The sequence below is a fragment of the Colletotrichum orchidophilum genome (assembly GCF_001831195.1).
Source record: "Colletotrichum orchidophilum strain IMI 309357 chromosome Unknown Scaffold_71.1, whole genome shotgun sequence".
Taxonomy (NCBI): domain Eukaryota; kingdom Fungi; phylum Ascomycota; class Sordariomycetes; order Glomerellales; family Glomerellaceae; genus Colletotrichum; species Colletotrichum orchidophilum.
Window position 1 is genome coordinate 239,154 of NW_019173027.1, and position 18,522 is coordinate 257,675.

General features: G+C 55.2%; 4 protein-coding genes across 4 annotated transcripts; 2 read left to right on the top strand and 2 right to left on the bottom strand.

Annotated features, from left to right (window-relative positions):
* Positions 1-1,617: 1,617 nt before the first annotated feature.
* CORC01_08419 (chain elongation-2) lies at positions 1,618-8,092 on the top strand (the record flags this gene model as incomplete). The annotated part of the gene is made up of 2 exons (XM_022620050.1): positions 1,618-6,997; positions 7,083-8,092. 2 exons carry the CDS (start codon positions 1,618-1,620, stop codon positions 8,090-8,092), a joined length of 6,390 nt encoding a protein of 2,129 aa, XP_022473507.1.
* A 2,797-nt stretch (positions 8,093-10,889) lies between these two features.
* On the bottom strand, positions 10,890-12,086 carry CORC01_08420 (uncharacterized protein; the record flags this gene model as incomplete). Its single annotated transcript, XM_022620051.1, has 2 exons — positions 10,890-11,711; positions 11,763-12,086. The coding sequence occupies 2 exons, from the start codon at positions 12,084-12,086 to the stop codon at positions 10,890-10,892; spliced, it is 1,146 nt and encodes a 381-aa protein (XP_022473508.1).
* A 1,727-nt stretch (positions 12,087-13,813) lies between these two features.
* Positions 13,814-14,065, top strand: CORC01_08421 (uncharacterized protein; the record flags this gene model as incomplete). The annotated part of the gene is made up of 1 exon (XM_022620052.1): positions 13,814-14,065. The coding sequence occupies one exon, from the start codon at positions 13,814-13,816 to the stop codon at positions 14,063-14,065; it is 252 nt and encodes an 83-aa protein (XP_022473509.1).
* A 1,771-nt stretch (positions 14,066-15,836) lies between these two features.
* CORC01_08422 (uncharacterized protein) lies at positions 15,837-16,910 on the bottom strand (the record flags this gene model as incomplete). Its single annotated transcript, XM_022620053.1, has 2 exons — positions 15,837-16,820; positions 16,890-16,910. The coding sequence occupies 2 exons, from the start codon at positions 16,908-16,910 to the stop codon at positions 15,837-15,839; spliced, it is 1,005 nt and encodes a 334-aa protein (XP_022473510.1).
* Positions 16,911-18,522: the final 1,612 nt, after the last annotated feature.

Consider the following 18,522-nt stretch of genomic DNA (forward strand, 5'->3'; position numbering starts at 1 on the left):
TACCTCCACGCGGGTAACTTTGTGGTACTCCCTGGGTGTGTCCGTGAACCACGGTACCAGTCAGCCCTCGTATGAAAGGAAGCCCAAGAAACTGCAAGTTGCGACAGCTCAGGAATACCTTATCTTACTTTGTCTGGGCAAGGCTTGTACCTAACCTACTACCTACCGGTAACCAACCTACCAAACTGACTCGAAGTGAATCAAAATGGACCTGCCTTTACCGTCTCACCCTCCTCGACCCTGCTGAGGGCTGCAGGCTCACTGCACTGTCTATAGCATAGCGTGAGGCACAGCAAGCCCACCGACATTCCGGCAGCATTTCGCTTCGGTTGGGGTGGACTGAGCGACCGGCGGCAAACGGCAAACCGCTCGTACCACGGATGCAGTGCCGCGGATTTAAGGGCGCGCGGGGGTGTTGATCGTCTTAGCCGCGTGGAAGGATCTCTCTGTTCCAGTCTGTTGTGTTTGTACGGATACGAATGGAACACCAGCGGCCGGCATAGCTTATACCAGACTTCCGGCTTGCCGATTCCAATCCCGCTAAGCCACGCGCCTTCGTTATAATGAGTGGACGTAGCCGCTCCTGTTTGAACAGGTAGGAATAGAGGTTCGTTGGCGTCTTGTGGCCCTGCTCATTGCTCGTTCCCCCCACCCTCCCCTCCCCGCCTGTTCGGCCCCTGTTCCCTCGTGTGTGGTGTGACTTGTTCTAACAGGACGAGGACGAGCGCCTCGCCAACGAATACCTACTTGCTTCGGGCCGCAAGGGGACTACTTACGAGCTACTACGAGTCGGAGTTTCTCATTCGACCGACAGATTAGGACCTACGGATACCTGTTGGACCGTCCCATAGCTGCCGATTCCACATGGACCTTTCCCCGATAAGGTTACAAACCTGGATGATGGGCTAGAATCTCCCGACAAAACGGATGGCCTCGCATTACCCTGCATGAGAGTCTGCTTATTTTGTCTTAGCAACAGCTCGGCAATGGCGCGCATGGGTCACGAGTTCGAGGCAGCCTAATCCTGCTTTCTTTTGGAACAGTAGGGCGGGCGCGAGAGTGACAGGTGAGAGGTGAGCAGGGGAACGTGGAAGCATCCTACCCGATGGCGGCGCCGCCACATCTGCTATACAAAGTATCCGAGTTGAGAGATGGCCATAAACCTTACCATGGCATTTGAATAGCCGTCGAGAACGCCATGCGGCGCAGCAAGTGTGTCAAGCTCACTTCATTGCTTCCTGATGCCTTGATCCGGTCAAGCGCTACTTATCAATCCACGCACTCTGTATAGCTGCTTCTCAGCTTCATCAGACTTCAAAGATATCGCCCAGTAGTTGTTCACATGATCATGGCATTCAATCTTTGCTCTGTGGGTTTGAATGATAAGTAAACCAGCCTTTCACTTTACCCCTTCGTCCTCCATTCCACATAGACTGTCTTACACCAAAGCCTTAAGATGTAACGGCCTCGCGTCACTCTTCTTCAACGCAGATCAAGATCCACTCCAGTTGCTACATCTCCCACTTTCTATAGCAGCACTGAACTTCGTTACTTTGTATTTCATTCAGCATTGTCTTCAATCTATTCATACCCCGGGCTTCTTTCCATCATAGCATCATGGCCGCCCCAGCCCCAATACACACCCTCCCCATGGCGGCATTCAACCTGAACCGCCTCTATTCCCTAGAGAGCAGCGCACGCTCATCGACACCCTCCTCCCTCACAGAACACAGCGGCTTCTTCTCATCGTGCGCCAGCCCTGACCTCGGCACACCGGCGACGTGCGACTCGGAGCACGGCAACGACTTTGTGCCCCCAAGCAACAAGTCCTCCTGCTCCGGCTTTGCGGGGGAGGAGGGTGACTTCCTTCCCCTCCAGATATGCCACAAAGCCGCCCGGGCGTCCGTCCCGATACCCGTCGGTGCCTTTGGCGAAGCCAGCATACTCCGGGACCAGTATCTAGAGACGATGGTGGAAGTGGAAACACTAGAATCCTCCTCGGACCAGATCACACCCATCGAACTCGTCGCCCAGTTCCTCGAGTTCTGCCTTGGCGTCGGCAGGCCTGCGCAGCCCGTCGCCCGCTCCGTCCTAGACTACTTCGAGTTCGAGTATCTCAGCTCCCGAAACGTACACACCCTCGTCTGCGGCCTCCAGATCAACGATGCCGCCAAATTGGCCCTGCTGCGCGCGTTCTACGCCGCCAGGGAGGCCATCCCGCGCCTGCTTCAGCGGCCCACGACGTCTGCGCTGCTCATGGCGGCTGACGAGGGGTCTGTCTGCTTGTATGCGGTCTTTGGCGGGCAGGGCATCACCAAGACCTACTTTGAGGAGCTCCGACAGCTCAATAACACGTACGATGGCTTCTTGTACCAGCTCATCACCTCATCGGCGAAGCACCTCGATAACCTGTCAAGATCACCGACGGGAGATGATGAGACGCTCCCGCATCGCCCGAGCATCAGCGTCCTGGAGTGGCTTCGCCGCCCGAATACCGCTCCGGCGGACATGACGACGCCAAGTATCAGTTTCCCGCTCATCGGACTCGTCCAGCTTTCGCGCTTCGCCGTCGTTTGTCACGCCCTCGGCTTGACTCCAGGGCAATATCTTGCAAGCTTCCGGGGTCTTTCTGGTCACTCTCAGGGCGTCATCACTGCTGCAGCTATCGCATCCTCAGACTCGTGGGAATCGTTCTACAGCAACGCCCTGGTTGCGCTAAAGATCCTCTATTCCATTGGCCTGAGGGCTCACGAGGCCTCGTCATCGGAGACAGTCGATCCCAACACTGTGTCCGACTCCCTAGCCAACGACGAGGGACAGCCGTCCTCCATGCTCAGCATCCGCGGTCTAGGCCAAACCCAGTTGCAGAAGAGCGTCGATGAGCTCAACTCCCATCTCCCAAAACATGCTCGGGTTCAGATGGCCCTCGCAAACGGCCGGGACAACTTTGTCTATGCAGGACCCCCTTCGTCTCTACATGCTCTGGGTAGGAAGCTGAGGCCCCTCAAGACCGTCTCGGGAGTGAGCGAGACGCGAACACCATTCTCCAAGCGGAAAAGACCCTTTTCTAGTCAATTTCTCTCCATCGGCGCGCCGTTCCACAGTAGCCATCTCGACGCCGCTGTGGAAAAGATCTGCTGCGATCTTGACGGGGTCGTAATGCACTCGGACAAGCTTTTGATACCAGTCTATGACACCTTCAAAGGTCTCGACCTCAGACAGAGAAATCAGGGAAACCAGAATCTCGTCCCCGCCTTGGTACGCATGGTCTGCTCCCAACGCGTTGACTGGGAAAAGAGCACCTCGTTCCCAGGCTGCACTCACGTCATCGACTTTGGCCCCGGTGGCAACAGCGGCATCGGCAGCTTAACTGCCAACAATAAGCAAGGCCGCGGGGTACGGATCATCATGGCCGGCTCGCTCAAGTCCACCGACCCTGAGATCGGCGGCATGATTGAAATATTCAACTCCAGCGGTCCCATCACTTACAACCCCGACTGGGCCGCTTCCTACCAGGCGAAGCTGGTCAGAACCTCGGCGCAAGAGACGTTCGTCAACACCCGTCTCAGCCGACTTCTCAGTCTCCCGCCCATCATCATCGGCGGCATGACGCCAACGACCAAGCACGTCGACTTCGTCTCCGCCGCCATGAGAGCCGGGTTCCACGTAGAGCTCGCGGGCGGAGGCTACCACGACGAAGCCACCATGGACGCGGCGCTGCGCAAGCTGGCGGACGAATGTCCTCCCGGGCGCGGCATCACCGTCAACCTGCTCTATCTGAATCCGCGGGCCCTCGCCTGGCAGATCCGTCTCGTCCGGCGCCTGCGATCCGAGGGCATCAACATCGACGGGCTCACCATCGGCGCCGGCGTACCTGGGCCGGAGATTGTGGCGGAGTACATTGGCCTCGGCATCCGGCATATTTCCTTCAAGCCGGGCTCCGAGGAGGCCATCAATGCCGTGCTCGACATCGCGAGGGCGCACCCTGGGTTCCCTGTCATCCTGCAGTGGACTGGGGGCCGTGGTGGTGGGCACCACTCGTGCGAGGACTTTCATGACCCCATCCTGCGGGCGTACAGCAGGATTCGCGCGTTGCCAAACATCATTCTCGTGGCCGGAAGCGGCTTCGGCGATCCGAGCGGCAGCGATACGCTACCGTATCTGGACGGATCGTGGAGCGAAGCCTTTGGGCATGCTCCTATGCCCTTTGACGGTATTCTCTACGGTAGCAGCATGATGGTCGCCCTGGAAGCCCACACATCTCTCGAGGCCAAAACAGCCATTGCAGCGGCGCGTGGTGTCCAAGACCATCAGTGGGAGGGCACAATGAGCTCGCGCAGCGGCGCCGGCTCGATTCTGAGTGTCACTTCCGAGATGGGCCAACCTATCCATGTTATAGCTACCCGCGGAGCTCAACTCTGGGCCGAACTCGATCGTGATATCTTCAGCAAACCTCGCGATCAGCGGGTACCGGCTTTGATGAACAAGAAGAAGTACATCGTCGACAGATTGAATCGCGACTTCCAAAAGGTATGGTTCGGGATAAACCAAGACGGACCTACCGATCTTGGCAACATGACATACCTGGAAGTCACATCACGTCTGATCCAGCTCGTCTACTGCCCATACAAGGAGGGAGGTCATAACTGGGTGGACCCTTCTTATCTGGCTCTTGTATCTGATTTTTGCCGTCGCCTCGTCTCCCGCTTCCTGGGCTCACGAAACCAGCGGGCAGCGAGTCTGAACGACTACCAGACACTACAAAATCGGCCTCTTGAATACCTCTCGAAGCTCTCAGATCTCTGCCCCGAAGCCGGTCGGCGCCTGCTCTCTGTTGAGGATATAGAGTATTTTCTCAGTCTTTGCCTCCAGCCAGGGCAGAAACCGGTACCGTTCATCCCGGTTCTGGATGACAATTTTGAGACTTATTTCAAGAAAGATTCGCTCTGGCAATCCGAAAATCTCGAGGCGCTCATTGACGGGGACGTTGGACGCACCTTTATCCTCCACGGACCAGTGGCCGCCGCTTTTTCGACCCCAGACAGCATTAATCGACCCATCCGTGAGATGCTCCACGATATCAACGCCGGCATGATTGACGGGACCTTCAAAGTCGCATATGAAGGCAATACCGCTCAAGTGCCTGCCATTGAGTCATTCGGCGGCGCCATTGAGCTCCCCCCAGCGCAGATTCCCCCTGGCGTTGTGTCAACCAGAGATCCCAAGGGCATCACGTACAACATCCTGCCGTACCCAGACATCGAGCCACCTCCAATCGAAGTTTGGTGCCAGTTTCTGGCGGGCACGGAGCGATCCTGGCGCTACGCTCTCTTGACTACAGAATCAGTGGTCTCGGGCAACCACCGCATCGTCCCGAACGCCATCAGACGTCTCTTGAAGCCAGTATCGGGCTTCACGTTCAAGGTGTCGTCGCCAAACTCGCCAGAACGCACCAAAATCTCGGTTTTTGACAGACAAAATGATCTTGTCGCCGAAGTCGGTCTCGAATCTCCGGTATCCAAGATTATCGTGGTCCGGATTTTCAATAGACAGACGATCACCGGACGTCCCGCGTGTCTGAACTCGAGATTCGAATACCACCCCGAAGCAGGGTACGCTCCCATCCGAGAGTGTCAGGATGGGAAAGACGACGCCATTAGGACGTTTTACTGGCGGACTTGGATCGGCCACGCGACCATGCCGGCAGCAAACGCAACGGCGAGCCTCGAAGAGACTGCGGGCACCTCGTTCACGGGCGACCGCGTCACAGTCACCCGTGAGATGATCCAACGGTTTTCGGCCATCTCGGGAGGTCTGGTTGCGTCAGCAGACCAGAGCGGTAGCCTAGCTGTGCCTTTGGATCTCGCAATCATACTCGGTTGGAAGGCCCTTGTTAAACCACTCTGCTCAGGTGCCATTGAAGGCGACCTTTCGAGACTGGTGCACCTTTCGAATAGGTTCAAGTCCCTGGGCCCTATTCTACGAGAAGGAGATGGCGTCGCGAGCCATTCTTCCATCGTCTCCGTTCTCAACCAAGCCAACGGAAAGGTCGTCGAGATCAAATGCATCATCACCCGTGAGGAGCAACCGGTGATAGAGGTCACGTCCCGGTTCTTCATTCGTGGCAAGTTCCGAGATCATCAAAGGACTTTCGAGACCTCTGTCCTGCCAACCACTCAGGTTCACATCAAGAATGCTTCAGATGCCGCCGTCCTCTCGTCGAGGAGCTTCATCACGCTCGACCAGAGCGTCAATCTCGCGCTTTTTATCGGCCTAAAAGTGAACTTCCATCTGGAGACGTTCATTCGTTTTCAAGATGAAAACACCATCAGCTCAATCCAGACGCACGGAACCATACACGCCGTCACCCAGGATGGCGAAAAGGCAATCGGCGCCGTCACTTCGTCATCAACCGACGCGCAGAATTCCCCCGTCCAAAGCTATCTCCAGCGAAAAGGGAGGGTCCTTGGAGACGCGATGCCCCTGGAGAACCCAATCCCGCTCAACAGCGAGCCAATCATCCTCCCCGTAAGCCGCGTCGCGGAAACGTACGCCCGCGTCTCTGGCGACTTCAACCCGATCCACGCCTCCGAGAGCTTCGCGGCGTACTGCGACCTCCCCGGTACCATCGTCCAGGGCATGTGGACGAGCGCGGCCGTCCACGCGGCCTTGAATCGTTGGTACGGGGGCAAAGGGAGGACGCACGCATACCAGGCTTCCTTTGTCGGCACGGTGTTGCCGGGGGACAGCATCGCCGTGAAGCTCCGGCACGTCGCCATGTTGTCGGGCCGCAAGGTGATTGAGATCGAGGCCACCGTCGCCGGGACCGGCGATGTCGTTCTGACGGCCGAGGCAGAGGTGGAGGAGCCGCGCGCCGCGTACGTGTTTACGGGGCAGGGCTCGCAGGAGGTGGGCATGGGGATGGATCTCTTCGAGTCCAGCCCTGCCGCGAGAGAGGTCTGGGAGAAGGCTGACAAGTATTTCGCGTCCAACTTTGGTAAGTTTCTTCCAGTATTCGTTTCTTCCCTTCACCCTGACCACAACATCAGCGCTAATCGTTGCGCTCGTTTCCTCTTCTCCAGGTTTCGCTCTGAGCGCCATCGTCCGCGAGAATCCCAAAGAGCTCACCGTTTATTTCCGTGGCCGCCAAGGCCGCGCCATCCGCCAAAATTACATGGACATGGCCCTCAACAGCCCAGACGGGACCTCGCGCAAAGTCTTTGCCGAAATCGGCAAGACGACCACATCCTACACCTTTCGTCACCCCGACGGCCTGCTCTTCGCGACGGAATTCGCGCAGCCCGCCCTGACGGTGTTTTCCAAGGCGCGGTTCGCGGACCTCGCCTCCCGCGAACTAGTCCCCGCGGACGGCAGTGCCCTCTTTGCCGGCCACTCTCTGGGCGAGTACGCCGCGCTCTCCACCATGGGCGAGGCCATGACCGTCGAGGAGCTCGCGGCGATCACGTGGTTCCGCGGGCTCAATATGCGGCTTGTGGTGCAGCATGACGAGGAGGGAAGATCGCCATATGCCATGGTGGCCGTGAACCCGTCCAAAGTGCGGTCTGGAGGGGGCTTCACCGAGGATGACTTGCACGCTGTCGTGCAGTGTGTCACCTCTCGCACGGGTGAACTCCTCGAAGTCGTCAACTACAACATTGCCAACTTGCAGTACGTCTGCGCGGGAACGAAACGCGCGCTGGCGCTGTTCGTGGATGTCCTAGAGGCCGCGGCGTCGCGGGACGTGGAGGCCGCGGTCGAGGAGTGCGCCGCGAAGCTCATCGCGCTTCAAGGCCTGGACAGTGGCGCCTTGGAGCTCCGGCGGACGCCGTTTGCGGTCCCTCTCAAGGGGGTTGACGTGCCGTTTCATTCATCGTTTTTGCGCCCGGGGATTGACGCGTATCGCGCGTTCTTGACTGCCACTTTAAGTAAGCGATCTGTGAAGCCGGAGAAGCTCATTGGGCACTGGGTTCCAAACGTGACGGGACGGGTATTTGGGGTTTCGAGAGAGGATGTTGAGCAGGTCCACCAGCTGACCGGGTCAGGAGTATTGTCAACGTTGTTGAAAAAGTGGCACTTGGAAGCAGACGCGTAGGTGATCAGCCGCGTAGGCGCACTTGGCATAGTCCTGAGCGCGGAGGTTATTGATAATTACCTTAGCACATGATGCAAAGACCACAGCATAAGGGTATGAGTAGTTGAATTTCATTAAAAAGAAGCCACTTTACTAATGATTCTGACGGTATATTTGTGTGGTACTACGTTGCTTCCTTGACCTCAAGCCGTCAAAAGAATGCTAGTGTGAGTGCTACGAGTTGGTAGTTTTTGCAGGCAGATGCCTCAACGCGTAATTATGTGACATAGTGATTCGATTCTTACAGCACCTTTGGCTACGAAAAAGTCGAGGTCGAACTTCAAGGAGGTCCATAAGTAAAGGCCACACCACAATAATGAAGAACTCAAGACCTATATTTCGGCATAAAGCCCTGTTCTTTCGAGGATATTTCGGCCACCACCAAGGTATCCATCTAGGTCATGATGGTATTTAGGACCGAGAAGATCGGAATGGAGATGTAGCAGCTCTAGCCTCCTGCTATCTCCGTGACACTCTTTACCTCCATGGTAAGTAAGATGCTTATATCCAAGGACTTGGACAACGAACTCTTTGTTGAAAGTGACACCTTCTCAAGAGGCTGCAAGGATCAAGTCAATAATTGTATCTCAAGTCAGCTATGCAGAAGTGTGGTTATAAGATTATTCTCAATCGATCCTCAATGGGAATCAGCTGATCATGCTGTCCAGCACTTATCCAACCAGTCAACCTCCCCGCATTCTAAACCGTACTGTGGGAGGTTGATTCGTGGAAAAAATCTCTTCACGCTCAAGAGGAGCTGGTCCTAGCAGCAAAGCAACGAGTTCCCAAGACAGGCTAGATCTAAAATACCGATGGTCAAGTCCAAGACGAGGGGCCCCAGGGTCTACCGGAGGAACTTACAATGTCCATGAATGTCACGCCAATCTATCAAGTATGGGACAAGAGATCTAGACCGCCTGCTACATGTAGGATTGCGGGTTTTCGGGGGATTATTGATACGGTGTGCCGCAGGTGGGCTTTTCTCTCCAGCGGAATAGACATGGAGCTAATGTAGGGTTGCGGCGGGTTGTGTTCGTTATAACGGACTGCATGCAAGCAGCAACCACTTCTTAAAGCGGTTGCATGACATTAGAATCCTTCCATTATATGCGTCTCTCGCTTCGGGGTTAAGGCAGGTAAGCAAGTTAGGTTCAATGAGAGGCGGTTACCGGATAAGGTCCGGTCTCATACCCATGATGCCCTGTATCTACCAGCCGGCAAGGGTGCAATGCAGGGTCCGGACCCTTTGAGGATGCGGTATCTACCGCGTTGATGGAATCGTATCCTTGAATGGCTGTAAGTCTTGAACACCATCTAAAAGTCAAAGTCTTCACGCTCTTATCTCATAAGAATCAGCCAAAAACTACTTCACTTCATCATCTGCCTCTATTATTCCCCAAGCTATCAGCATATTGCAGCAACTCATCTTCAAGCACCCGTATTCAACATGCTATTGCCCATGTATATCTCCTTCAAGACTCTCTCAGCCATGCTCTTTGCCTTTGGATACGTTTAGTCGGCTCCTAAGCCTGCACCAGGCTTCTTCGATCTTGAGGCCGTGAACCTGCCCGCCGGGCAGCAGGATGTCAGCTCGGCCTGAACAAACTCCCAGTCTGCTGAAGAGACCACTTGGGTGAATTCCCACTCAAGGCAAGCCACACCAAGCAGGCTTTCTGCTACTCGACTATATTGACTGATATCTTGACAGATGGAAACAGGTGAGATTGAAGCAGAGTTCTTCAAAGCAGAGGTGAACTGGCAATATTGAACAGATCCCACGCCATCACACAAGCCAACTTTGTTTTGCATAGTAAATGAGGTGCGAAGACATTTCGATACAAGGGGCTGTGGTGGAACTTTTTGGTTTATTTAGGAAGTTGATATGACAGAGAATAGAAGGCATCATAGCATGAACGGCGGTCCTAATAGCATAGGAGGCGGAGCAAGATAGTCCAGAGGTTGGCGGTCCTATTCGAACCAAGGCGTTTGCTTTTCGATTAGTTAATGGATGGAAGAGGTCCATTTCGCTAAGGCAGATATAATGATCACATTGTCAATGAAAGGGGGTTTTCGGCGGCGTTGGCTTTTCTTAGTTGGACTCCTGCGTGAGTAATTACAATGTCAGGAAATTGAGGCAACTGTCTGATTTCCATCCTAGGCTCGTCCAATTCTGCTAGCCTGTGGTCTTTCGACAAAGCGGGACTTTGATACAGACGCGTAAGAAAGCTCGCTGGAGTAGATTTGCCGTTGGGAAACATATCGCACGAATTACAAAGTCATGTGACATCACTTGAGAGTGCGAAGTCGACTAAATGGGTACCAAGTCCTACTACTATCGCAAATACTTCTTCTAGCAAGACCTAAAAAGTCACATCATAGCCACATTCAAGGAGCCAAGAAAGCCAAGGCACTGGTGAACATGATGGTGCGACTTGTCAATTACTCCGAATCCGGACGTCAGTAACAGCAGCTATCTCGACGTTGCCTGGCTAGGAGGTTCAAATGGAAAGACGAGAAGGAATCAAGGTATCACGGTAATGGAAAACAATATGATGAATACTGGTACGTGTTGTATTGTCAGTCAGTATTTCTAGTACTAAGAAAAGTCGGATGTCTATTTTGCCCATTTGCGATGGCAAACTTCCCTATCTGCAATTCCCAAACGCCGCCCTTTGTGTCATAACACATGATTCATTCAGAGTAATCTCATCGCTAGCAATGATTTGACGAAGCAAAGATCTATTCATCGTCCACGAGCTCAGGGGTTCACCCCAGCGCTCGCCGCACTCTCTCCAACCTGTAGCTCCTCATCAGGCACGCCGACAGCCACACTGCTGGCAACGCTCATCGCCGTCAAAGACCGTTCCCTCTCGCCCCCCGGACGTCTGGCGCTGGCTATGCCAGCCCCTCCGGTGATGACGCCGACGCTGGTGGCATCCGCTGCAGCCGTGGCGCTGCTGGTGCTCTCGCTCCGTTCCCGCCCGGCGCTCTTCTCCCGGACCATCTTCTCCAGATCACGAATCCTCTGCTTGAGCGCTTCGTTCTCCTTCTTGGCATTCTCCAGCTCTTGTCGGTGCAGCGCCGTCTCCTCGTACCTCGACGTCGTGGGTATCAGGCCGGGCGACAGCTGCGACTCGCTGCCGCCCGGGGTAGCGGCGACCGAGGTGCCTCCGGTATGCTGCTGCGGCAGGCGCTGCTGCTGGAAGTATGTCAGGCCGCTACTGCTGCTCGGATCCAGGTAATGCTGTGAGGGCGCCGGCGACGAGGATAGGCTGTGGCGGGAGGCCACGCTATCTTGGCGGCCGGGGTTCGGGGGACGAGCGATGGGGATCGATGTGGTGGACGCGGAAGCTGAACCCGCAACAGCCGTCTGGCTTCGGGTGCTAGCGTTCGAAGCGGAGCGGTGGTGCCGGCGGGAGCTGTTCGACGGGACGGCCGGGGTAGAGAAGGCGGCGCCGGAGAGGAGGTGGGTGTCGGGTGCTTCGGTCGTGTTGGAGGCGGATGTCGAGGAGGCGTTGGATGCCACAGAGGCGTTCTGGGCAGTTCGGAGAAGTTGGAGCTCTCGTGTCAGACGGTTCACCTATCATTCGTTAAATAGAGTCATGCTGAGCGTGTAAGTCTGCCAACGTACAACTGCCTCTTGCTCCTTTTCCAACTGCATATGAAGGTCGGACGCGGTGATGGGTCGCGGGTGACGAATGGGCCCCGGGCCAGAGACGGATGGTTCTGGGAAGGCTGGAGGCGACGCTGCTACTACCGGAGCCATGGGCGGAGATCCTACGATAGGGTTGGAGGGCGGGTGGTTGACCGTGTTCTGGTTCGAGGGGAGGATATTGAGGGAAGAGGAGTCGGAAGACTGTGCTGGAAGTGGAGGAGGCGGCATGTGTTGAGAGGAAGAGCGCCGCGAGGCACTCAGAGGATGCGGTGAAGCCGGGACGGAGTTGAGATCAGGCATTGTGACTGCCAGCGAGGTTGGTGATGATGACGATGGATGCTTCTGAATCCTGGAGCCTGAAGCGAAGATGAAGCCTTTGTCCAGATCGAAAGTTGTCTGAGAATGGCCCCGATGTAGCTCAAACGCGTGGTTGTTTGTTTCTTTGTTTGGAGGTCGCGGTCAACACGTCCAGAGTCGTCCGATGTCACCAACGGGCTAATTTGTTTGTCAAGGTTGTTTGGGTTTGGAGCTCCGTCATGCTTCATGCTCCCATTCATGCGCTGTTGCCCCACACCGCCCCACGATAAGGGGAGGTGCAGCCACAACCCCGCTGTGCCACAGCAGGCACCAGCCACATGACATCTTCAGTCTCCTTATCAGTGAGTATCTAATCTCATTCTTATCGTCATTGGGATTGAAGTTTATCCTCTCCGTACACTAGGTAGACTGCACCCCGCCCGGCTGTCACTTCACAGTCCCCCGAGCTGCACGTGCCTCTCTCCTGTCGCACTCAACTCCCACAACCGCCCCCGATCTAGGCCACCACTGCGATCCGACGTTGTATTTCCGTGCGTAGTGCAAACTCTATGCGGGCCGGGTGTTACCGTTGAAATTCCCATCTACCGCGAATAGCCCTATCGACGACGGCACGTCTTTCAAGAATGTCGATGTTCGACTCTGGCACAGATACGACCCTGGCGCGATCATCATCCGAGCTCTGGATAACGGGTCGGATTTCTTCGACGACGATGGCAAAGGCTTACTGGACCATGGCATAAGATCCTTTGATCGCGGCCTTTTTTGACCTCGTCACGTCTACCGCCAGCACCTGGCACCAACTCAACCACAGAAGCGCCACAGTCAGGCGTTTGCCTGCCGGCCAGAACTCTCGGGCGGAGACGTCTTCTGCCATCCATGATCCGGCTGTAATAACGGCATCAACCCTACACTTATTGTAGACGGAACACGGAGACAAGTCGCAAACGGAGCCCATTCCACCGTTTTTTCGCAGATCACCCGCCGTTTCGCCAAATGTGGCTGCTTCCCTAGCGTCGGCGCCACATAGTTCCCCGCAGCTGCCCCCCCCCCCCCCTTGCGGCCCCGCACCCCGGCCCCCACCCCCCACCCGCCCCCTGCCTCCCGTTTTTCCCCCGACACCCCCCCGCTACCCCCATGCCGCGCCCTCCCCTGCGCCCGCCCCCCCTAGTCTCCCCCCCCCCCCCCCCCCCCTTCGTCCCCCCGGGCCCCCCCCCCCTCTACCTCCCGCCCCCCCCCCCCCCCCTTCCCTCCTGAAGACGGCACAGACGGTTGGATGGGAGTTGTGACGGCCATGCAAAAGATGCCAATCACCTTCGGCGCTTTTCCTCCGGACGTCTCGGGTCGGCCACGCGTCCCCTGCCAACAGAGCTTCCCTCTCCCCAGCGTAATCTCTCTCCCGTCGCTCATTGTCCGTTTCGAGCGGGCAGTTTGCTCATAGCTCCAGCGATGATATCACCTCTGGGCAGCCATTGTCGCTTCAGTCGGAAAGGTGGTCGGTTAACGACAGCGTTTGTGCAACGGGACACATAACGCTAATCAAAGTCGCTCAATGCTTGACCGGTAACCGGTCACAGAATCCCATTGTTCTGGCACGGTTTGTCCAACCCGCCAGACGTCGTCCGAACAGAGTCGCCTTTTTGGAGCTGCACCCACCCGACGACCACTCTTTCCACGCCTTGTTCCGCCAAGCTTGGCTTTCCCGCAATAGCATGCCCAAATATGATCGATCCCGCGGATACGACGCGGCGGCGGCGAAAAGCGGTACGGGACACGACTCAAAAATATGGAGCAGAATCTCTGCCATCGGTCTAGATCATTGTGGGTCATCCGTTGGATACCGTTCTTCCATTCCCTTTGGGGGGTCGCCTGCGATCGCCCGCTGTCAACGTCGCGAGCAATACGCAAAAAAAAAAAAAACAGGTTTTATCCCCTGCACAAGCCGCCGCCCGGTGGGCACCTGATGAGGCTGAAATGTTTCATCATTGGACCTCGACCGCATTGGCACTTCACTCTTACTGCATTGTGATGCTGCACTCGGCCGACTACGCGGATCGGGTACTGTGAATGGGCAGACGCCATCTTCCGCCCTTGTGATGTCGATGATGCGAGAATGCACGCATCGGGTGCGAGCACCGCACATTGACCGGGACCTCATCAGCCACACCTTCAGGCTGCTCGCCGGTGAATGGGCGCTCATCTCGGCCTGCAAGCTACGGTTGCTAGGTGTTGCATATTCGTCCACGGGCATGATACGGGATTCGCCAGACTGCAGGTCGCCGAGATTTGTCTTGTGACCCCCTGCTAGTCCAGACAGCCCCCAAGATGTTGAAAGCAGACGCTCACCCGTTAATTCGAAACGTTACCGTAAGGCCAAAGTCATGTTGAAGCTGGGACGAGATTTACTGTGTAGACTTGCGCGGCCGAAGTCTTGCAGCTGCGATGCGAAATTCCAGCACTCTATCCATATCCAATTTTTTACCGTGGAAAATACACAAGGAAAATGACGAACAACTGTCCAAGTGGGTTCATGAAAATTTCATTTCGGCGCCTACAAGTACACTGGAGAGCAGATCATATCCGCCGCTAAGTCTGACATGTCTGACATGCTTGATTCGCCTGACGAAGCACTTTCCCCCATCCCCCAAACAACACCGTCTTTTGAAAACGGTAGAATAGCAAACTCTTCATGAAGCGGTCTCGCGTTCTGTAAAAATGACAAAGAAAACTCATGACAAAAACCCTGGACCCGCTTACGCCTCCTCCGCCGAGTAAAAAACGCACATGAAACGTTTTTCCTTCGCCTGTATGCCGTTAAGTTTTTGATATGTTAAAACATTTCGATCGTCAAGATTTGGTTGATGCAGATTGTTGTGTTGCTGTACGCTCCCCGCTTCTGTTGTTGTCGGGAAACAGGGGCGCGGGGAGTGCTTGTCGACTTGGTGGACGGTGTTTACCCATCTCTACATCATGTCGCTATGCAGTTAGCCTTGTGGACATGGGGATTCGAATCTTTTTTTCCGAACGCAAAAAAGATGAAACGTAAAGAGAATTGCCCCCAGAGCGTTGAAGCGGCCCTTGTTGATTTTGGGTCTGGTTTTGGTCGACGTTTTTCATTTTTTTACATTGAACTAGGGAGAAACCGTCGCGGTCAGTCTCTCCTAAACCGCTTTTTTGCTCGGGTTTGTTGGCCGAGGTGGGTGCGCGCAACCACGAAAAACAAAGGAAAAAATAAAAAAACGGTCAACGGATTGCGCGCGGCGCAAACTTTTGCGAAACGCTCGCCGTCGGCTGAGATGCGCCCCACCAAGCCTCGGCTTAGAATATTGGTAGAGATGTGTGGGATAGGAATCCACAAACGGTTCCTATCCTCTCCCCCCAGTTTGCCAGCTCATATGGACAACAAAGGAAAGAAGAAAAACAATGGAGGCTGGACTGGGGGGATTTTCTAAGCTGACTCGCCGTTGCGAACACTGCTGCGAAAAAGCGGGGGGGTCCTGTAATCGGACCCCCGCCCAGAATACAACGATCGCGTTACATGACGATGTTTGACAAGAAGGTAGAAGCGCAGCGGGTAGCAAGTGCAGAAAATCCCGAGTCCACGGGTACGATCCCGGGACTGGGGAAACCTGACAACAGCATTGAACCAAACAAGAAAGCTTGAAAAAAGAGACATAGAAACGGGGAGGAGACGAGATATGCAGGGTGGTGGGGGGGAAAGAGGGAAGTAAGTACTCACAGCAATGCCAGCGTCAAATCACCGTGAATCTTGGCCTTGAGCGTAATCTCAATATCAAGATTCAAGTCAAGCCTCAACTTGAGCGGGTTCTTGCCCGCGCCGCCGCCGCCGCCCTGCATCTGCTGCTGCTGCTGCTGCATCATTTGCTGTTGCTGTTGCTGTTGCTGTTGCTGCATCTGCTGCTGCCTCTGGCGCTGCAACATCTGCTGGTTGTTGCCGCCCCGTTGTGCGGTGGTGTAGTTGCCGTCATCTTCATCTTCTTCTTCCTCTTGCGAGTCATAGTCCTCGTCGTCGTCGTACTCTTCCTCATCCTGCGAGTCGCCAGAGTAGTACTCATCGTCATAGACCTCGCCGTCCTCGCCTTCGTCAAACTCTTCGTCCTCGTCGTAGTACTCTCCCTCGCCGTCTTCCTCGCCATCCTGAAGCTCGGTAGGCTCCTCGGCGTCAGCTTCGAGCTCAGTGCGGCCAGAGTCGCGGGAGCGTACCTTTGCGGGTTCTTGTTGCTCCTTTGCCGTGTCGGCGGCGGGCTTCTTGTCATTGTCGACGACGGACTCGGGCTCCGCCTCGTCCTCGACGCCGGCTTGGTTGGCCGAGGAGGCTTGCTTCTTGTCGGTGGACTCTTGGCCGGGAGGTGTAGCAGGCTTTTGCTCTTCCGTTTCGGGCTTCTTCTCGTCTTTTTGTTGACTGTCGGCGGCGGCGGCGGCGGCGTCTTCGGACTTCTTCTCATCTTGAGACTTGTCTTGCGCCTTTGCAGCCGCGTCTTTAGGCTTGCTCTCCTCCGGCTTCTTCTCGTCGGTGGGGGCGGCACCCTCGCCCTCTGCGGAGTTGCCAAACTCCCCGACCGGCGTCGTGCCCTCAGGCTTCTGCTCTTCCGTCTTTTGGTCTTGAGGCTGCTGCTGATCCTCCGGCTTCTGCTCCTCGGGCTTGCTGCTGTTGCCCGGCTGGTTTTGGTTTCCAGCAGCGCCTTGGCCTTGGCCCTTCTAAAACTTCAGTCAACATCGTGACCTCCAAATTGCATCTATAATCACTTTATCAAAGAGAGAACTTACCTTGTTCTTGTTTCTGGCCATTGTGTCCGAGTCCATTAATGTGTTTGGGGGTGGTGGGTTGGCTACAGTGTAGCGGTGACGAGATCTCTCAATTGGCTTCCTATGAGATTCTCGTGTGTGAAGCTATTCAGATGATGTGTGCGTGGGCGGGCGCAAGGTGTGTGGTAAAACGTAAATGTGGTAACTGTAAGTTATCTCCCCCCCAATGTCAAGCAAACTTCACAATGTTTTCTATTCAATGATGTGGGAAATTTTCAAAAGTAGGAAAAATTGATCACTTGGACGAGAAAAGCCTTGAGGAAAAGCTAGGTACATAGGTTGGTATAATAGTGAAATCAGATCCGTGAGCAGTCATTACCTCACACGCCCCCCCCCTCCTCTTGCTCATGCCGTCAAACAGGAAAACCTGCACAGGTCTACGAGGCTGAACCAAACCCGGATCTGCCCTTTGTGACGCAATAGGGTGTGAATGTGTGGGACACTTTACACACCTACACTGGGTGACTGGGCGGTAGGTGAACACATGCAAAGGGTGGCCTGGTGAACAGGCCCCAAAGAAGGGGACCCAGCAATTGAGATGGAATACCTACCGGCATGGTAAGGGCAGGGGAGGCACAAGAAAAAAAAAGTGGCATGGTGAGATACCAGGCATCGGTCACAATGGAAAGAGGCCTGGAACTTCTGAGACCCGGGGTGAATGTCACTGTTGGCTGGTGATACCGGGGAAACTGTACAAGGAGGAAATCCCCGTGTACAGGTAGACTAGACTTGGACCCCGCCGCTGTGATATCACATTCGGCACAGGTTTTGGATGAGAATCAGGATTTTTTTGGGTTCCCTCCTTTCCCAGTGGCGGCGTGCCCTGTCCGAACTCCCAAGGAGTCCCGGGCTTCGCAGAAGCTCATTGTATGGAAAGAGGGCCAACCTGCCTGCCTGCGAGCTGGGGAGGGGGGCATCAACCCATTCTTCCCGATCGACAGGTTCTCCAGTGACAAGAAGAGGGGGGCGTGCAAAGTCTTCGGCAAAAGGTGAGGACTAGCCAGTGAGCTGTATGGCAAGCAGTAGCAGAAACGGCGGGCAATGGAAAAAGGCAGGGAAGAAAAAAAAAGGGAGAGAAAAGGATCAAGAGTGACGTCGACGGGTTGGGAACCGAAAGGTGTGCTCGATGAATGGTTGGTCGAAACAGCAGCATTGCGAGAAAAAAAGAGCTTCGGGAGCTACCCCGGTCGATCATATTCGAGGTCGCAATAGTGGAATCTGAAGTCAAAGCAGACTAGATAGGTAAGCTCGTGTGTAATCTCCTCAAGAGAATGACGTCGATGGGGTGCGTGTATAATCCAGAACGCATGGAGTCGTAGGTTGATGCATCGAAATGGAAAAGAATGGGTATACCCCAGCAGACAGACAGCGAACGGTCTAGACATGCATATTGTGGACCAAGCACCAACGTGAGCTTGGGTGTGGGCTGACCCCAGACAGGGGTACCCGAAACGGGCATCTCGATCACCATTTCTTCGACTTTTTTTCTCCCTGGTGGTATGCATCGTCTGTAAAAGAAGCACCACCACCACCATTTATGCCATCATACACCCTGACTGCGACCAGTCACATGGGACGGACTGACTGACTGCCC